Source organism: Micromys minutus (genome assembly GCF_963924665.1).
Source record: "Micromys minutus genome assembly, chromosome: 32".
Taxonomy (NCBI): domain Eukaryota; kingdom Metazoa; phylum Chordata; class Mammalia; order Rodentia; family Muridae; genus Micromys; species Micromys minutus.
In genome coordinates, this window is record NC_137967.1 from 17,956,062 (window position 1) to 17,974,818 (window position 18,757).

Here is an 18,757-nt window from a genome sequence, read left to right on the forward strand (position 1 = left end):
AACTCAGTACCTAACAGCCCCAGCACTGTGCCCCCAGCACGCCCGACCTGCACCCCAGCCTGGGGCTGTCGGCCATGAGACTTCTACAGGACTCTGGCTGTATATCCTTATAGCTCCCTGTGGCTCTGCCAGTGACCTGGCCTCACTGAACCTCTTCCTGACAGGAGCCAAGGCTTGCTCCAGGAACTGAAATCACACTCAGTCTATGGCTCAGAGTTTGGCCAGCATTTCCTGCCCACCTGGTTCTCTCTGCCTACACGGCTCCACGGGTTCACTTGCTGACCATCGCTTCCACCCAAAGCGTCACGTTTTTACAGAGGCCTTCCTCAGTCACGGTCACCATACCTACCCCTGAGTCATGGTGGTTATTACATAGCTAGTTATTACTGCTATAGTGATCAGAAACAAATAAACAGGGCTGGAGAGATGGCTCAGTGGTTAGAGCACTGACTGCTCTTCCAGAGGTCCTGAGTTCAGTTCCCAGCAACCACATGGTGGCTCACAACCATCTGTAATGGGATCTGATGCCCTCTTCTGATGTGTCTGAAGACATATAATAAATAAATCAATAAATCTTTAAAAAAAAGAAACAAATAAACACGACTTGGAGCAGCCAACAGAGTGGTTGAAGGAGGTCTGCACTCTAACAAAGGCCAGTGGACATATTTGACAGTATTAAAGTCGTTTTGTTTTTTGCTGGGCATAGTAACACACATTTTATATATATATAGAATTGGTAATCCTAATATAGGGGGATTTACTGTTCTACCACCGAGCCACACCACAGCTTCTCACTGGGGAATTCTAGGCAGAGGCTCTACCACAGAGGCGTGCTTTCCAGCCCTCAATGAGCTTTGTATGCATGCATGTATGTGTGTATGTATGCATGTATGTATGCATGTATGTATGTATGTATGTATGTATGCATGCATGCATGTATGTATGTATGTATGTATGTATGCATGCATGTATGTATGTATGTATGTATGTATGTGTGTGTGTGTATGTATGTATGTATGTATGTGTGTGTGTATGTATGTATGTATGTATGTGTGTATGTATGTATGTATGTATGTATGTATGTATGTGTGTGTGTATGTATGTATGTGTGTGTGTATGTATGTATGTATGTATGTATGTATGTATGTATGTGTGTATGTATGTATGCATGTATGTATGCATGCATGTATGTATGTATGTATGTATGCATGCATGCATGTATGTATGTATGTATGCATGCATGTGCGTATGTATGTATGCATGCATGTATGCATGTATGTATGTATGTATGTATGTATGTATGCATGCATGTGCGTATGAGTGCCTGTGTATAATTTATGTGTGAGCACATTTGTGTGTATGTACATGCATATGCAAGTGAATTTGAAGATCCAAACTTGGGTCTTGAGACCATGTATCTCTGGCTGGTCACGAACTCAAAGAGATCCACCTGCCTCTGCCTCCCAAATGCTGGGACTAAAGATGTGCGCCACCAAGTCTGGCAATAAACTTAGGTCTCAGTGCTTGTGTAGAAGACACTTCACTGACTGAGCTATCTCCCAGCATTCCCAGCAGGCCTTCCAATCACACAGAAGTAAAGAATTTCTGGTCTAGGGAGAGAAGGATGGAGGTGGGTAAGGCAGGTGTGGGTGGAGCTACACCTCTACTGGCAAATCTTAGGTCGGGAAAGAGGAGACCCTGATGAGACAGGAAGCTGTGCCCCAGAGCAGTGGGTGGGAGGAGTGGGCGAGCAGCCAGCCAGCCTCTCCTTCAGAAAAGAGAAATGGGCCTAAGAGGGATTTGGGCTTATGTTGGGTTTCATTAGATTATAAATTTCACACCATGCAGGCAGACTCCTGCCCCAGCCTCCTAAGAACTAGGATCACAGGCTGGAGCCACAGACCTGGCTCACAAGGGATATTTAGATCTAAGTTTAGAATTAATGAGAATTCCTCATCTGCCAGACTTCACCTGGCGGGGAAAGGCTCGTGGGATGAAAACCTCCCCAGCAGCAAAGCTGGCACGGGGAGGGCAGAGTTGAGTCACAGCGACATTTCTGACGTTACTGTGACTTCTTAGGGACAGCCATGACTACATGCAGGCCCCAGAGCACACAGGCTCTTGTCCCCCCTGTTGCAGTTGTATTGAAATAGAATCTCATTTAGCACAGTTGGCATCACAATCTCTATGTGGCCGATCCTCCCGCCTCTCCCTCCCAAGTGCTGGGGTCACATCCACTCAGCTTCTGCAGTGGAGGGGAGAAGGCAGTGCTGCGCATGCACCCCAGGCAAGCGCTCCAGCAGCAGAGCCACATCCTCGGACTACAGCTTTTGAAACCATATCCCTCTGTTGCCCAGGCCGGCCTTGAACTCAGGGTCCTCCTCAGTCCCTGGAACAGCTGGCATGTGCCCCCGCACCCAGTCAGACCTGTTCTCAGAACATTTGCTTTTTCCTAAGCTACTCTGAGGTGGGTTTCTGGCACTTACAGCCTGCAGCCTGTGACTGTCCCAGTCAGGGTCCCCTGAGGTCCTACGCCTGGACTCTGGGCCACTCACTGCTCAGGGCTCAGCAGGTCTATAAGATGGTGTCCTTCCCAAACCAGGTTCACATCCCCGATCTTGGTCCCCAATCCCAGGTCCGCCCTTTGTTCCTGTGGCACCAAGTCCAGTAGCTGGCTGTCTAGACACACCTGGTACTTGTAGCAGTCTCGGCGGTCACTGGGAGAGCTGCCCTGGCACGTGCCCGTCTCTGTGTTGTTCTGACATGGGCATCCCGTTCCGTCTTGCTCGTTACATGTATCCGCGTGGCCGTTACACTGGCACCTGAGAATGAAAGAGAGTGGGGGGTAAATGCCCCGAGCCCCCTGCCCCAGCCAGGGGTCTTTGAGTAACAATCTGCTTGGACTGTCTCCAGTTTTCTGATGTTTCACAAGGGCAGGCACAAAATGGGGGTGATCTTGAGGCTTCCTTCCTCAGCAGCTTCTGTGGTCTCTCTGGGTCTTTCAGCAGCCCCCCTGGCGTGGGGACCTCTCAACCGAGTCCCACTCACGTTCCTCACCCACTACCTGGCCTCCAGCTTTCTCAAACTCCATCCGCTTCTGCTTGACAATAGAGGGCTAGACAAGGGAGGTCTAGTTCCCAGGCTCCTCCTCTTACTTGGTGCATTTCCCGTCCAGGAGGAAGTAGCCGTGGAGGCAGCTCTCGCATCTGTCCCCGTAGCTGTTGTTCTGACAGTTGACGCACACAGCTTCATCTTCACTTGGACCTTCCGCCACCCAGGTTTCAATCTGCCAACAAGGGCATAGGGAGACATGGGCAAGCCCTCCTCCCTCAGACACAGGGGTCCATGTCCAGTCTTTCTCCCTCAGAAATAGGGGTCCAGAGCCCAGCCTCTTCTATCAGGCCCAGCCTTCTCAGACACAGGGGTCAGGAACCTACCCTCCTCTCTCAGACACAAGGGTGCAGGCCACAGCCTCTTCCTCAGACTCATGAGTGCACACTTCATTCGCTTACCTCCTCTGGATCCAGTGAGTACTTCTCTGGCTCCCTTCTGGCCATTTCTAGCTCTTTCCTGGAGACGCACACATGGCTATTCCCTCGACAGAAGGCATGGCATGGCCGGCAGGTCCCGCCACCCAAAGCCGAACCCACAAACAGCGGGAGACACTGCTCACAGTGGCTACCCTGGTAACAAAGGATAGTACCATCAAAAGGGGTGGGGAACCGTGGGGCAGAGGGACACAAGGGCTGCCACCTGGTCTGGCCCTCCCTGCTGGGCTGCTATTTATCCCCTTCACTCACTCCCCCTGGCCCTTAGGACCTGCATAACAAAGCCTTCCACACACCCACCTTCCCCAGCCATCTACTACACAACCCCCAAAGTCTTTTCACAGCTCCCCAGAATAGGGTTCTCCCACCCCTTCCCTGCCCATGGTTTCTCAGGACTGGGAATTGGAATCTACCACAGAGGGCTGGGGTGTGACTCAGTGGTACAGCACTTGCCTAGCAGGTCAAACACCCTGGATTCCATCCCCGGCACCACCAAAATATACTTTAAAAACCAATAAAAAGCCACTTCTAGGGCTGGAGAGATGGCTCAGTGGTTAAGAGCACTGACTGCTCTTCCAGAGTTTAATTCCCAACAACCCCATGGTGGCTCACAGCCATGCGGGATCTGATGCCCTCTTCTGGTGTCTGAAGACAGTGACGGTGTACTCATGCATACAATAGATAAATTTAAAAACGAAAAGCCACTTCTAAGCAAGGTGGGCCTAGGTGGCAGGTCCCATACCTTGGTGTGGTTCCGGCACAGCAGGCAGTGATCTCGTGCCCCGACGCCGGCGCACTCGCTGTGGCGGTTGCAGCGACACTCTGTGGAGCAGTTGCGGCCAACAAGGCCGAAGTGACACTGGCAGTGATCAGGCTCCACACAGGAGCCGTTCACACAGCCCTGGGCACACACAGGGCGGCAGACACCAGTCACACTGCAGGGACAAGCAGCGATAAGCGAAGGGGCCCCCACCCTCTTTCAGCAGGCTGCTCACCGGGCGTCTGCCCGTACCTGCCTCCACTACGGTCTAGAGACTCATTCTTGCCTGCTTTCACTAGCTCTTTGTCCCCTGCACTCAGGTCGGCCAACTGTCCTCCTGTCTCACAGATCGGCCCCGTCACCCCGGAGCCTGTTTCCTTCCACATGCCTGGTGTCCTCCCGTCCTCACGCCCACCCGTGCGCCCAGCCCTCTCACTTGTCCATGGTGTAGCCTGTCTTGCAGCTGCACTCGTAGCCGTGGGGCTGGTCGTGGCAGTTCTGAGTCTCATTGCAGTCATGGTGCCCGTTTGCACACTCGTCCTCAGGGGGGCAGGACAGGAAGGCCCAGGACGACCCAGGACGTCCACACGTTAGCCCTGACCCCAAAGGACACAGGGCTTTACCCAGGAGACCTCTTCACCACTGTCCCCAGACACCTGGGCCCTTCCCACCTCAGAGCCACCCCCCACTTTGTTCTCTGTGCCCGTGGCCAACCACCTACCCAGGCCCCAGAACCTCTCTCACCATCTCGGGGACCACTGAGACCACCTTCCATGCAGTGGCCGCCTCCATCCTGGCCCCCCCAGGCACACCAGCCACAGTGGGGTCGTCGCAGGCACAGGGCACACTGGGTAGCCTGAGCACAGCCCAGGGAGCAGCTCTCTGGCCCCCTGAGCAGACGCCCACAGCCTCCAGCCATACAGCGCAAGGGCAGGTAGGAGGGACTCAGACACTGTCCAGGGAAAGAGGAAGGGAGAGAGACAGGGAAAAGAAGTTAAATACACTTCTCAGTCTCCACCCTTTCTCCCAGGCCCCACCCTCACTGGTTCTAGCTAGCTCAGGGCACAAGCGGGTCTATCCCAAGCCTTTGCAACCAGACATCAGGAACTAGAATTGGGTGAGCCCAGCACACTAGCCCATGCTTGCAATCCCAGAAGACAGGGGGTGAAGGCAAAAGGATCAAGAGTTCAAGGATAGCCTCTGCTACAGAGTGAGCTCAAGGGCAGCCTGGGCTGAGAGGACACTGGCATGAAATGATGGGCAGATGAAGGTTCAGGGAGCTCAGGAAGAGAACAGGCAGGCATTAACCATCAATCATGTCCCAAGGAAGGGGACACGCAGACATGGCAGCCAGGACTCAGTGTTCAGCCCCAGGAAGCCCTGCTGAACTTTCTACCCGTGACCCAAAGGGAACTAGACAATATCAGTACTTTGGAGGCAGAAACAGGAGAAACAAGAATTTCAGACCAAAGCAAGGAAGACAGCTTAAAGGGGGGCTAGAGAGATGGCTCAGCGGTTAAGAGCACCGACTGCTCTTCCAGAGGTCCTGAGTTCAATTCCCAGCAACCACATGGTGGCTCACAACCATCTGTAATGAGATCTGATGCCCTCTTCTGGTGTGTATGAAGACAGCTACAGTGTACTCACATACATTAAATAAATACATAAAATACATTTTAAAGATATAAAGAAACCCCCATGTTCCATCAGTCCAATTACATTGATGCAAAATCTCCTTTTCCTACCCAATTCCTTTCCCTGAAAGAGGGCGGTGACAAGACAGAGTGTCACATGTAGGGTCACAAGCCACAGCTTCCTCTTCTTTTTAAAAACAATGCATTTTTATTTTATGTGTTTTGGTGTTTTACCTACATGTATGCCAGTATGAGGGAGTTGAACCCGCGAGTTATAGACAGCTGAGAGCCATCCTTCCAGCCCACAAGCTACAGCTTCTTACAACAACCTCTGGCTACTTCCGAACAGCCAGATGATGGAGCTGTCCCGGCTGAGAAGCCAGCCTCCGGTCACAAGCCATCACTTGCTGGTTGGGACTCAGGCTGCTTACAGAATGAGGTCTGGGCCCATGGGAACACACCATGGGGTACATGAGCATTTTGTTTAGTTTGGCCTTATGTGAAATATAAGAGGGGTGCAATTAATCTGGGCAGGCTGCCCAGGGGCAATTATGAAGAAAGAAAGCAATTATGCAGTTCTGAAATAGAAACCCTCATGGCTGTGGCCAGAGTTCTGCGTCTGCTGAGACCTGGGCTACTGTGTGCAGAGCCAGGGAGCAGAGCTCTGCCAGGAAGTCCAATGCTGTGTCCTGACCATGGGAGTAAGTTCTCATCAATTCTGCTTCCCCCGCCTGCCTCCAACACCCCAGGAGGGACTCTGTATCCAGGCTGTCCTGGAGCTTGCAGCCCTCCTGCCTCAGCCACCTGAGCCCTGGAGTTACAAGGCATGTGACAGCCTTCGTGTCTTTTTCCTGCGCTGAATGATCGCAGGGCTGGAGCGCTGGCTTAGAGGTAAGGCGCACACTGCTCTTGCACAGGACTCAAGTGTGGATCCCAGCACCCATGCTAGATCCGGAACAAGCTGAGCTCTTGTGTGTACGCTCACATGTGGAGGTCAGTGACCTCAGGCACTGTCCCCCTTGTCTTTGAGTCAGTCTCTCTCTCACTGGCCTGGAAGTCACTAAGTAGGCTAGACGAGCCATCGAGTCCTAGTCCCCACCTGTGTCTACCTCCTTAGCACCGGGTTACACACCGGGCCCTACACACTAGACGTTTTTGTCATGGGTTATGGGGATGGAACTCAGGTCTTCCTGCTTGAAGGGCAGCTGCCTTACTGAGTGAGCCATCTTCTCAGGCCCAGAGCCTGAGCGTTTGATTACAAGGTGCATTAGCCACCATGCCGCTCCTAGCTCCTAGCTGGCAGCCCTGTATGCTGGGATGAGCAGGAAGCACTGTTAGAATGGAAGTCCCAATGGCATGTGCCCCCACCCCGTACTGCAGTCCACTGACCCAGTCAGTTCCCAGTGGGTTGGTGAGCTGGAACACTTGACCCTGGGTCCTGGCTATCAGCCTATGCACAAGGAATAGCTATTAGTGGGGTCAGACAATCCGTGCTAAATGTGACAATGGAGGGTGGATCCGACTTGCCTGCCACTGGGGCAGGCCAAGGAAAATGCTTTTGCCTGCTGCTAGGACCACCACATTATGCTAGGTGGACACATTTCGGACCTTCCAGAAGTGGACAACATGGTAGGCAGTTGAGTCCTAGCCACCTGTGCCTGTCAAGTACATCCGCCGCCACCAGACACATCCTCAACCCACAGGCAAGCAAGGCCCTGCCACCCCCTGTATGAACTGCGCCCTGAACAAGGAAGGAGAAGAGAACGGGAGGGAGGAGAGAGGACGCCGGGCTGGGCAGAGACCGACGGGACTGGACGGTAGGACATTACCTGCTGGAGGCTGCTGCTCCACACACAGTGCTGCCAGCCCCCATCTGCGCCCTTGGAGGCCAGGCAGGATGTGCAGTTGGGGAGGAGGTGACAGGGCGTGGGGCAGGGCAGCGGGGGCGAGGACTCCACTGGCATAGGAGACACATTCAGCAGAGAATGGCTGAAGCAGGTCCAGTCGTAGGTGGGCTGCACCGACAGGATACGGCGAGTCTCCCCTGGTGGGGGGATACAGGGTCGGTAACAGTATGCTTCCCAGACCCCCCTCCTTCAGAGGGGTCTAGACGACAGCCCTTCTCCAGACCCACGGGCTAAGCCCTGGCACTGTCAGCTCAGACTCTAGTCGCTGTCCTTCCTCCGATACGCGGGCACCCAGGCCTCTAGCCCCCCTAGAAAGCAAACCTCAAGGCTCACCGGTCCTCTTGAACTGCCGCGTCCACATGCACTTTCCCTCCCGTGTGCACTGCTCACAGTCAGCAGCCCCACACGCAGCCTCCGAGCAGTTCCCAGCCCAGAAGACCTCTCGCTGGTTGATTCGACAGTCATTCTCTGAGGTGCAGGACCCATTGCGCCCAATGCAGGCACCCTCTGGGCAGTTGGTGCACCACTTACAACGGGGAACGGATGCCTGGAGGGGGAAGATGGACCTGGTGGGCTCTGTGGGGCTCAGCATCCCGTCTTCCCACCCAGCCACCCACAGATGCCAAGTTCCTCCGTTCCTGAGCTGCAGGGCTGGCTGGGGCAATAAACCATAGCGGAGCCCGGCATCCCTGTCCCTCCATTTACCACTCACCTCTCCATCTCCAGGCTGTAGGGTCCGAGGATGGCGGGCCAGGCACTCACTGCAGGTCCGCAGCCTCCGACATTCTTCAGGAGAGCGAGGCATTGGAGAGCAAGGGGGTACACCACAACCCAGCCTAGAGGACATGAGGATAGCTCACTGACTTGCTTCTAGGACTTACGCTTTGTCTCTTGTACATGGTCCTACAGAACCCTACACCATGTCCCAGGCTGGACCTCAGGATCCTGGTTAGCCCCACCCCTTTGTGATACACCTCCTGCCACTGTCACCGTGTCCTCCTCCTCCCTACCCAAAACAGTATTCTTCCTCCCTCACAGCCAGAGGTCAAGGTGCCGCCTAGCCTTGCCATCCTCTCCCTGACAAGCACTCCAGGAATGTCTCTGCCCAGGTCTCCAATGTCTATCCTCCCCTACCCCACCCCCAATCCACAGCACAGGTCAGAAATTCCCTGGGAATGAATAGGTTTTTAACATTTTAGAAAAACGGTGGGTGCTCCTGCTCTGACACACAGGCCCACAGGTGTGGGGGGAGGGGGGAGTCAGCATCCCATAATCAGTCTGTTAACAGGACTGCAGTGAACATGAGGACATGCTCCCTTGCCTATCACAGGACAACAGAGACCCTAAGTAGTTTCCATCATGGCTCCAGGGCAGACAAATGGGTTAACCACGGGACTACTTGGTTTCCAGAGGCGTCTGCACTCCTGCAGTTGAGAAGACTGCAGATTTGGTCAAAGCCAGGCACTGGAAGCCTTTTCTGAGCTGCCCTTCTGGTCTCACTATCTTCCATTGCAAATACTGGCTGCAGCACCCTCTCAATCCTTGCTGGCCTAAACTATACTATACATTTAAAAGCAAGCACCAACCCAGTTCCTCCAAAAGGGGAGACATTGAGGTACAAGCAGGGTTCATACTGGAGTATTCCCAACCACCTCCACTTATGATGATTCTCTTCCCCATGTGTGAAGCAGAACCTGACAGTCGAACTTCAAGACCCCTCAAGTCCAGCTCACTTCCTAAAGCCCTCAGAGGACACCAGAGTGTGCTGTGCCGCGGACTGTCAGTCACTTTGGTTACCTGTGGGCCTGGTCCCCAGACAGGCAAGCACCATGGCACCAGGTACAGGCCCCAGACTGGTTACAAGCTTCAGGTGAAGGCAGCAGACGGCAGGGGTCAGGAGGCAGGGTTAATGCCAGTAAGCGGCCCAAAGCTACTCCCCCAAATCCTCCAGAGATGTACAGGCGGCTACCCACTGCTGCCACTGCATGTGCCACAGATTCCTCCATCGGGGACCCCACAAAGGCTGGACCTGAAGAAAGATGGGGTGTTCTGAGAGAGGAAGAGAGAAAGCACGAAGCACAAAGAAGACACCCACTGAAAGATTAGTCAGGAGGGACATCCAGAGAGGACAGAGTGGAAGGGAGCGGATGACAGAAAGAGCCAGACAGACAGACAGGAAGCGAGGTGGGGGCTGGAGAGGTGACTCAGTGGTTAAGAACATTTGTTGCTCTCAGAGAGGACCGGGATTTGGTTTCTAGCAACACAACTATGTGTAACTCCAAGTCTAGGGGATGTGATGCCTCCTTCTAACCTCTCTGGACACATGTGCACACACATATACACGGATACTCATACATGCAAAATAAACATATCTGAACAGGTTAGGAGGAGGAAGAGGAGGAGAGCTGGGCTGGGCATGTGGCTGAGTGGCAAAGTGCTGGCCTAACATGCACAGGGTGCACCTGTAACACCCTGGATAACAAGCCACAAAGAAATGAAAAGAGCAGAGACAAAGATTCCGGAACCGGATGGAGGTGGGGGACACACAGCACCAGAAGCTGTGTGACAGTAAATGCTCTAAATGCCACCAGAATAACAATTTATTTGTATGTGTGTGAAGTGGAGAGTTGTGTTGGGTGTTGTTGGGTGGTGTTTGTTGGGCACACATGTGACGGAACATTTCCCTGAAGTGAACACAGGGGACAGGCTAAGACAGACTGGTGAAGTAACATTTTCTGAAGCAGACACGGTGAAGGAATGCTCTGCTAAAGCAAGCACATGAGAGGACCGGTGATGGAGGGTGCTTCTCTAACAACGCACATGCATTGGTCCATTTGTTGGGACTCCATAGAGACAAACACACCAAAAAACTTCTGATGGTGTGCTGCGGTCTCCTGCCAATTCCAGACTTGGGCTGACTGGCAGATTGATGTCAGCCGAGGCAGATGCATGTGCTGAGGCACGACCCACGGAGGACATGTGACGTTTGGAGGGTATAAATAGGACCCCTGTACAGTAACAGGGGCTAAGCTTGGCTTGCTTCTAGAACTAGCTTGTGACTCTGGTCTTCGCTGATCTTCGCTTCCCTGAGAGAGGCACAGCTGAGAATGTCTCCTGGTGTCCCTTCTGGTCCCTCCTGCTGACTCCAGCCAAGGCAGTGCCACCACTGCTGATTTGTGTTTGCTGTCCTGACACTACCAAACTGGACTGCTGGTGTAACTGGGAGGTGTTTGTGAGCGGATCGAGCTGCCGCTGCTGACTGTGAACTGAACTGATTTCCAGACAAACAGACTGGCGTTGCTCCAAAGAACCTTTCTAAACAGGTCCACTTCCCCTGTATCCTTTCTTACCACTACCTCTGGTGTGTGGTGGGCTCCAACGGAGGTTCAGGCATTTAAGAAGCACCATTAAAACTAGGATTTGAACAAATTAAAGTTACGTGTGTGTGCGCGTGTATGTGTGGTTAGGAACTGAAGCCAGCCAAGTGCGCTGACACCGGCTACGCACATTTGGCTTTTGATGTTCCAAGATCAATTTCATATCACACAAATTAATGTTTGTCTTTAATCCAAGACAGAATGAATATTAAAAAGGTTGAATCCAGAAAAGGTGAAAGGGAATTAAGGATGCACCCCGTCACTCTGTCACCCCAGTCACTCCTGTCAGGGTCACCCACCCTTTAACTCTCCCTACCTAGTCATTTAAGGCACGGTCTCTCCCTGAACTTGGAACTTGTTTTCTTATCTGAGCCAGACACCAACAAGCTCTGGTGACCCGTCTCTGCCTGCCTCAGAGCTGGGGTTCCACACAGATGTGGGACCCTCGACTTGTTATGTGGTGTGGGATTTAAGTTCTAGTCCTCATGAATGCACAGAAAGCATTCTCAACAGCTGAGCTCTCTTTCCAACTCTCCAAGCCCATCTCTAACCTGGCAGAAAACCTGGGCGCTTCCCACTTGCAAAAGTGTTTTTTGCTACTGATGTTTTGTTTTTCTTCATATTTTATAAATTATGTACAATGATTACTATTACTTTTATAACTAGAACTAAAACCTATTTCTGTGGTGGTGCACACCTTTAATCCCAGCATTTAGGATTCAAAGGCAGGTGGATCTCTATGAGTTCAAGCTTGGTCTACAGACTGAGTTCCAAGCAAGCCAAGCTGACTGAATGATACTATGTCTCAAAATAACAAAGCAATAAATAACTAAAAACAAACCACCTAAAAACAAAACAAAACAAAACAGGGCTATGAGATAGCTCAGAGAGTAGTCATTTGCCAGAGTCTGATGAGCTGAGTCATCCTAGGACCCACAGGTGGAAAGACAGACCCCACTCCTTTAAGTTGACCTTTGAGAGAAACTCTGTCTTGAAAAACCAAAGAAAAACAAAAGAAACTCCGGTCTCTAGCTGTATGGAGAGGAAAGGACTTTTGCTGATGAGTCCTAAGAGTCCCAAGTGACTTTTAATAAGGGTTAGGGTCCCTAGACAAAGACGGGGCTGCATTCGGGCGCCATCCTCCTGGGGATGAGAGACTCACGGGTGAGGTCAGGCAGGAGCCAGGTGTTGCAGTTGACCTGGTAGAGCAGAACATCACTGCTGAATTCATCCGGGTCCGAGCGTCCCCCAAGGACCACCATGGTGTCTCCTAGCAGAGCCGAGGCATGGAAAAGCCGGGGCCGGGGCTGTTGGGAGACAGGCAGGAGAGCCTAGCAGTCAGACCCCACCCTAGGTTCCAGACACTTCTTCCCAACCCACCTGCCATGCATAAACTTCCCTCCCGGCTCATTCCATCCTCACCCGATTAGGAAGGGGAACTCTTGGGTTTTTCAGGGCAGCCCTCAGAACCATCCACTCCCTGTAAATTTGGTCTCTTCTGCACCCCTCCCTCAGAGGGGCTTGGGGATGTGTGTACATCACATGCAACTGTCCCTCCCAGCAGAGGCAGGTCCCTGCTCTCCGACACATGTGTCCTTGGCTTTAAAAGGCCAGGGGTTACAGGAAAGCACAGATGGGGGCTCAGGAGGGGGAGGGGATCTGTCAGAGTGGTGTGGGGGCAGAAACCATGCCTCCGATTTCCTTGCCAAAAATTCTTTTCTCCAAACCAGGGAGGGAAAAAGAAACAGGTGGCATTTTCATTTTTCATTTACAGGAACTGAAAGGAGGGGACAGGGGACAGGAATCTGGGTGGGTGGGACCAGTCCTTGGGGACCTCCCCACTTCTGTGGCTACAGCCAGCTGTCCTAACCTTTGCCCCCTGGGACGGTGCCAGCAAGCTCCAGGTGCGGTCAGGACAATGCAGGGAGTAGAGCTCTGGAGAAGGCGCTGCCAGCTCCACATGGAAGCGGAAACCCCCAAACACATAGAGGGAGTCGGTGGCCTCATGGTAGACTGCAGAATGACCATAGAGACCTAGAGGGGCAGAAGGACCACAGAGATGGCAGGAAACAGCTGACGGCCAGCAATGACCTCTGACTTCCCCGGCTCCTCTTCTCAATGACCCTTGCCCAAAAGGCTCTGTGGCCAGAGACGTGGGGAGCCCTTCTTTCCTTCCCTGTCCTTAGGGTCTAGAAGGTCTGCAGAAAGGACAGCAATGTTTGGGGAGGTGTGACAGCAGTGGGAGAGGCAGAGTGGCAGAATATCTGACAGAAGATGTTCAAGGCATGTAGGGGAGACACAGAGAGGACAGAAGAGGGAAAAGAGCCCCTTAGAAGCTGGGGAAGGAAAGGGCAGCTACACAGAGAGGGAAGCCATGAAGCTTCTTGGGAAAGCTAGCTGCAGTCGGTGCCAACAAGGAGATCCTGTTTAAGTATAGTGGGCAGTGACCTGAATGTGGCAGTAGACAGGAAGCATATGGAAAACCCAGACTTAAGGAAGCGCCCACTGCAGCCTCACCTGTTGGGGGTGTCCCACTCTGGGCTCCAGATACCCAGGTGCCGGTTGCCAGTTGGTACTCCAACAACTGCTGGTTAAAGCCATTTTCGGGGGAGTAGCCACCCACCAAGAGCAGAGATAGGCCTCGACGGGCAGTAAGGGTGTGACCAGCGACTGCTGGCAGCTCCGTGTTCTGAGGGGCCTGTAAGATGGAAAGCTACGTCACCACAGGGAGCAGAGGAAGGCTCACTTCACAAACAGAAGTGAGATCAGCCCAGCTAAGGAATGGAGAGTTCCACAGGGCTGCTTAGACCCTGCCTGCCAGGACTGCACACCGCTTATTCAGGAACACCAGAAGTCCTTCCTCTGTTCCCTCTGTTGCTGGGTGGGACTGCATCCTACCCAGGCCAATGATCGTGTCACAGCCTTTGTGCAGGGATCAGCTTAGAGCTACAAATGCATAACCTACATTGACCAGTCAAATTCAATTTTATAACTCCCTATCCTACTGTGGTACTGAGTATTGACCCCAGGACCTAGGGTAAGCTAAGTAAGGGTACTACTACTGAGCCACGCCCCCAGCCCCTCACTGGGGGATTCTAGGCTGAGCTCTACTACTGAACCATGCCCCCACCCCAGCCCCTCACTGGAGGATTCTAGGCAGGGGCTTTACCACTGAACCATGCCCCCAGCCCCTCACTGGGGGATTCTAGGCAAGTTTCCTATAGCTAAAATACACCGCCAGGTTATATTCCTGGGCTTCTGTTTGTACCCTAGATTCCTCTAGTGATGAAACTCAAAGGACCTGCAATGGGCATCTGTGCTGGATCTGTTGTGAGGAACAGGGCTAGGTGGGAGACAGATGCTCACCTTCTCCTGTCTCCACTGCAGGGTAGTGAGGTTAAGGACCCAGAAGTCACGGGTGACACCCCCAGCTGTGAGGCCCCCCAGCAGGTACATGGCACCACGGCCCGCAGGTACATAGGCCGCTGCATGGAAGGAACGGGGTGATGGGCCTGGGCCCCCATCCTCAGCTCCTGCCAGCATCTGCGTCCACCTGCGCTCACTGACTGAATACCTGGAGCCAAAATACCAAATACCAGTCTCATTAAGTCACCCCACATCTTTAGAGATGGCCTAGGATCCTGTGGTTATTCTCCTACCACAATTCTATTAACATGTCCCCCACCTGAGTGGTTTTCTGCAGTAACTCGGGTAAGAGGTGTCTCAGCAGTCCCTAAAATAAACTTCTCTTACATAATATCTCATCTCCCTAGAGTAGTCTGCAGAGAATCTAAGCATCATCTGTCAGTAAAAGAGCCGGTGGCCAATGAGCTGAGGCAGGAAATAGGAGGTGGGACACTGGCAGGAAGAGAAGATTCTGGGAATAGTGAGAGAATAAAAGAAGATGCAGGGAGAGACTCTGGGAGAGACACCGAGGGAGAAGCAGGCCAGGACTGAAGGAGAGGTAACTAATCACGTGGAAGACAGAATAGTCTGAATGGGTTAAATTAATTACAAGCTAGTCAGGGAATGAGCAAAAGCTCATGGCCAAGGCATTTATTAATAAACAGTTAACCTCAGAGTCATCATTCCGAGAGCAGGAGCGAACAAAAGAGAAAAGAACAATTCTTGTATAGTGATCGTTACCTATACAGGTTTCCTAGCAGGCCCTGTGGCAGACCCAGGCCTCCAAACATCCACAAAGTAGCATCAGGTCCCTCTACCATAGTATGTCCCAGGCGGTGTAGGAAGCGATTAGCAGTGTCCTGGAGTGGAAATGAGGGGGTCAGAGGTCAGGCCAAGGTCATGACAAAGTGCCAAGCCTAGGTGGAGAGTTTTATGGAGGTGGAAGATGGACCCCGGGACAAAGTTGCTGCCCTGACTCACTGTTGAGAGGCGGCTGTCCATGAGTGTTTCCCAGACCAACTGTCCACCATCCAGCTTCGTGGCACAGTCGGGGCCACCAAAGCCCTCAGCACAGATGCACACACCCAGGCTCTGTGGACAGTAGACAGCTGCTTAGAGGAGCCCTGAACACCATTCCTACCCTCCCCGGCTGCTCCTGTCCCATCTGTACCTGGTTACAAATCCCTGCCCCCGTGTGGGCGTTACAGTTCTCAGGACACAGAGCCATGCGGCAGTGAGGGCCAGCCCAGCCCTGAGGACAACGACAGAGCCCGGCGCCTGCAGCTCCATCCTGTGGCACACATTCCTGAGGGACAGGGCAACTGCCAGGGCCTCCTGATCCACAGCGGGCAGAGCCCACAGAAGCATTGAATCCCCAGGAGGAGGAGCCGTTGGCCTCCCAGTGCAACACTAGTAACCCTGTGGACAAAGAGGCAGAGAGGTGGGCAGAACCCTACTCTGGGCTCTGCTCCTATGCTTGTGGAGAAAACCCAGAGAAACCAGCCATTCAGTGAACCCATCAGCTTCCACATATTTTAGTTTTGAGTGAGGAGGTGCTTTATTTTTCAGACAAAGTAGCTCAGGCTGGCCTCGAACTCACTATGTAACTGAGGATGGCCTTGAACCCCTATCCTCCCTCTTCCCAAATGCTAGGATTACAAGAATGTGCCACCACAGCTGCTCTTTTTTTTTTTTTTTAATTCTTTGTTCTTTTTTTGTTGTTATTGTTTTAAATTTTTATTTATTTTTATGTGCACTAGGTAACCGGTCCTCTACAGAACTGGAGTTGCAGACAGTTGTGAGCTGTCATGTGGGTGCTGGGACTTGAACTTGTGTGCTCTGGAAGAGCCCAGGAGTGGCTTTTAGCCACTGAGCCATTTCTCCAGCCTCACACCTGGCTCTTAATTCCGGCCATTTTCTACCCAGATCTTAGATAGGCTAGGGCTCTAGATCTACCTCAGAATATGTGCCTACCACTGGCGAGGCCGTGAGTTCGGCCCCTGGCATGAAGAACATCAAACAGTAAAGCCTAGATTCCTCTGCTCACTATCGTTCAGAGCCTCACCTTGGACACGAGCACACACACACACACACACACACACACTCACACTGTCTCCTGGTCGCCCTACACTCTGCCCTCCCGCAGCCCTGTGACCTTGTCAAGCTCGACTCTGACCCTACCGTGGGCAACTGCAGACCTTTCACAGCCCCACATGCTCCTGCGTGAGCACTGCGGTGCTAGCATACCTGCAACACTAGCTCTCAGGGGAGAAGGGAGAGGATCCGGAGTTCAAAGACAACGGGGCAAAGAAAAAAGGGAGTCAGTTGCTAGGGTGTAGCTCAACTGGTAGAGGGCTTGTCTAACATGGAGAAAGCCATGGATTCGGTCCCCATCACTACATAAAATTTATTATCCCAACCCTAAAGAGCTGGAGGCACAAGGACCAGGATTTCAAGGCCATCCTCAACTACACTGTTCATGGCTAGCCTGGGCTATGAGAACCTGGTTCAAAACGGAAGATCACCCCTGTAATAATTCCATCGCTAGGGAGACTGAGGGAATAGGATGCATGAGTTTAGGGGAATCCTGGGCTTCACAATGAGACCTTCTTTCAAACAAAAACCCCTCCCTTTCTGGTACTCATAGGGCCCTACAGACTCTTCTGAACTCACGATCTCCCACGTTTGCCATCTGTATACCCACTGGCCCTTCCAGCCTACCCTCAGAGCCTGGTACCTGCTAATTTTCTGCCTGGAGAAGCTGCTCTCCCCGTCCCCTGACCGTCTGTTTCTAGACGATTCCCCTCCTTAAAGAAGACCTGCCGGGCCACGGCTCCCAAGGCAAGACTGGGTCCATTCCTTTCCACTGCCTCAGTAAAAGAGGCAGCTCGTCCCTCTCTCCAGCCCAAGAGGGCAGCATCTGCGAGCCCCTCAGTTTTAGTGGCTGCCTCACAGCCTCAGTTTCACTCAATCTATGCAAAACCCTTGGCTCCTAGCCTCAGAACTGCTCTGAGTCACATGCAGAGAAGCGCTTCCCAAAACTTGCTGAAAGCACCACACGTATCCAGTCCTTCGATGGTGTTTCATCCCACATCTCCATCTCCTAAATGTCCCATCCTCTGAGCCGAGTAGATGCTGAGGGGTGGATGACCCTTTGGTGTGAACATTCCTGTGTATACTACGAACAGCCCTATCTCTCTGCCTACCTCCCAGATGACAGCGGAATCTCCAATTATCATCCAAAATGTCTCTAGACATTGCCAAAGGTCCCCATGGGACAAAGGATAAGGGTCAGAGTCCCCCACACCCTCAGAGAGACGCCCTATCCACCCCTTCCGACAAAACCATCCTAGACAGCCCAAATCCTGTTTCTCTCAACTAAAGTCCAGAGATGGATGGAAGCCATGTCACCCAGGAAAAGCACCGTGTCACCTGACACCCATGCCATCCCAAGCTCAAACCTGCATCCTAAGTCCCGGCAATGACAGGTGCAGAAGCATAGGTACAAGGCCCGGTTTTAAAAAATAATTTTAAAATTACTTTTAGTTATTCAGAGCTGGAATGCAGCCGGAGGGATATTGCTTGTCTGCAATCTACCACCGAGGGCTAGAGGTGTGGGTCAGCAGGAGAGTTTGCCGAGCATCCGAGGGTGCCTGTACTAGATTCCACCCCCAACACTGAAGGATGAGGAGAAGCCGGAGAACCAGTCTCACTCCCTCAAGCTCCCATACCAGATAAAGCCTGCACGGTGAGAGGTCTGTCCCGCCGCTGGCCACAGAAGGCAGCTATGAGGCTCCGGTCTGACTGGACAACACCAGTGTCCAGGAACCGTGGGAATCCATCAAAGGCCAGGACGTAGCTCAGCTGAAAAGGATGCAGAGTTAAGAGGGCTTTCAGGGGAGAGAACAGAGTGTAGGGGAATGTCCCTCAGATCTCAACTACATGGGACAGTGAGGCAGGACCGTGAATTCACTGTGAGTCTAGGCTACACAGTAGGAACCTATACCAAAGAGAAAGACAGAGAAACAGACAGAGACAGAGATAGACAGACAGACACACGCATGGGGGGGGTAGGGGGATGGGCTACCTGAGTCTAGGGTGGGCTGTCTGAACACACAGTGTACAT

The 18,757-nt window shown here is 52.6% G+C and overlaps 1 protein-coding gene across 1 annotated transcript in view; it reads right to left on the reverse strand.

The window, feature by feature from the left end:
• The window catches only part of MEGF8 (multiple EGF like domains 8), a 45,076-nt gene that overhangs the window by 2,478 nt on the left and 23,841 nt on the right, over positions 1-18,757 (reverse strand). The window contains exons 23-40 of the mRNA XM_080908799.1: positions 18,363-18,495; positions 15,803-16,050; positions 15,613-15,723; positions 15,373-15,491; positions 14,593-14,800; positions 13,744-13,924; positions 13,097-13,260; positions 12,389-12,533; positions 9,647-9,878; positions 8,562-8,685; positions 8,183-8,396; positions 7,772-7,986; positions 5,053-5,260; positions 4,745-4,904; positions 4,291-4,483; positions 3,513-3,683; positions 3,156-3,286; positions 2,690-2,822 (exon numbers count right to left, since the gene is read on the reverse strand). Coding sequence (XP_080764925.1) covers positions 2,690-2,822; positions 3,156-3,286; positions 3,513-3,683; positions 4,291-4,483; positions 4,745-4,904; positions 5,053-5,260; positions 7,772-7,986; positions 8,183-8,396; positions 8,562-8,685; positions 9,647-9,878; positions 12,389-12,533; positions 13,097-13,260; positions 13,744-13,924; positions 14,593-14,800; positions 15,373-15,491; positions 15,613-15,723; positions 15,803-16,050; positions 18,363-18,495 — 3,090 coding nt within the window. The remainder of the gene's footprint in view (positions 1-2,689; positions 2,823-3,155; positions 3,287-3,512; positions 3,684-4,290; positions 4,484-4,744; positions 4,905-5,052; positions 5,261-7,771; positions 7,987-8,182; positions 8,397-8,561; positions 8,686-9,646; positions 9,879-12,388; positions 12,534-13,096; positions 13,261-13,743; positions 13,925-14,592; positions 14,801-15,372; positions 15,492-15,612; positions 15,724-15,802; positions 16,051-18,362; positions 18,496-18,757) is intronic.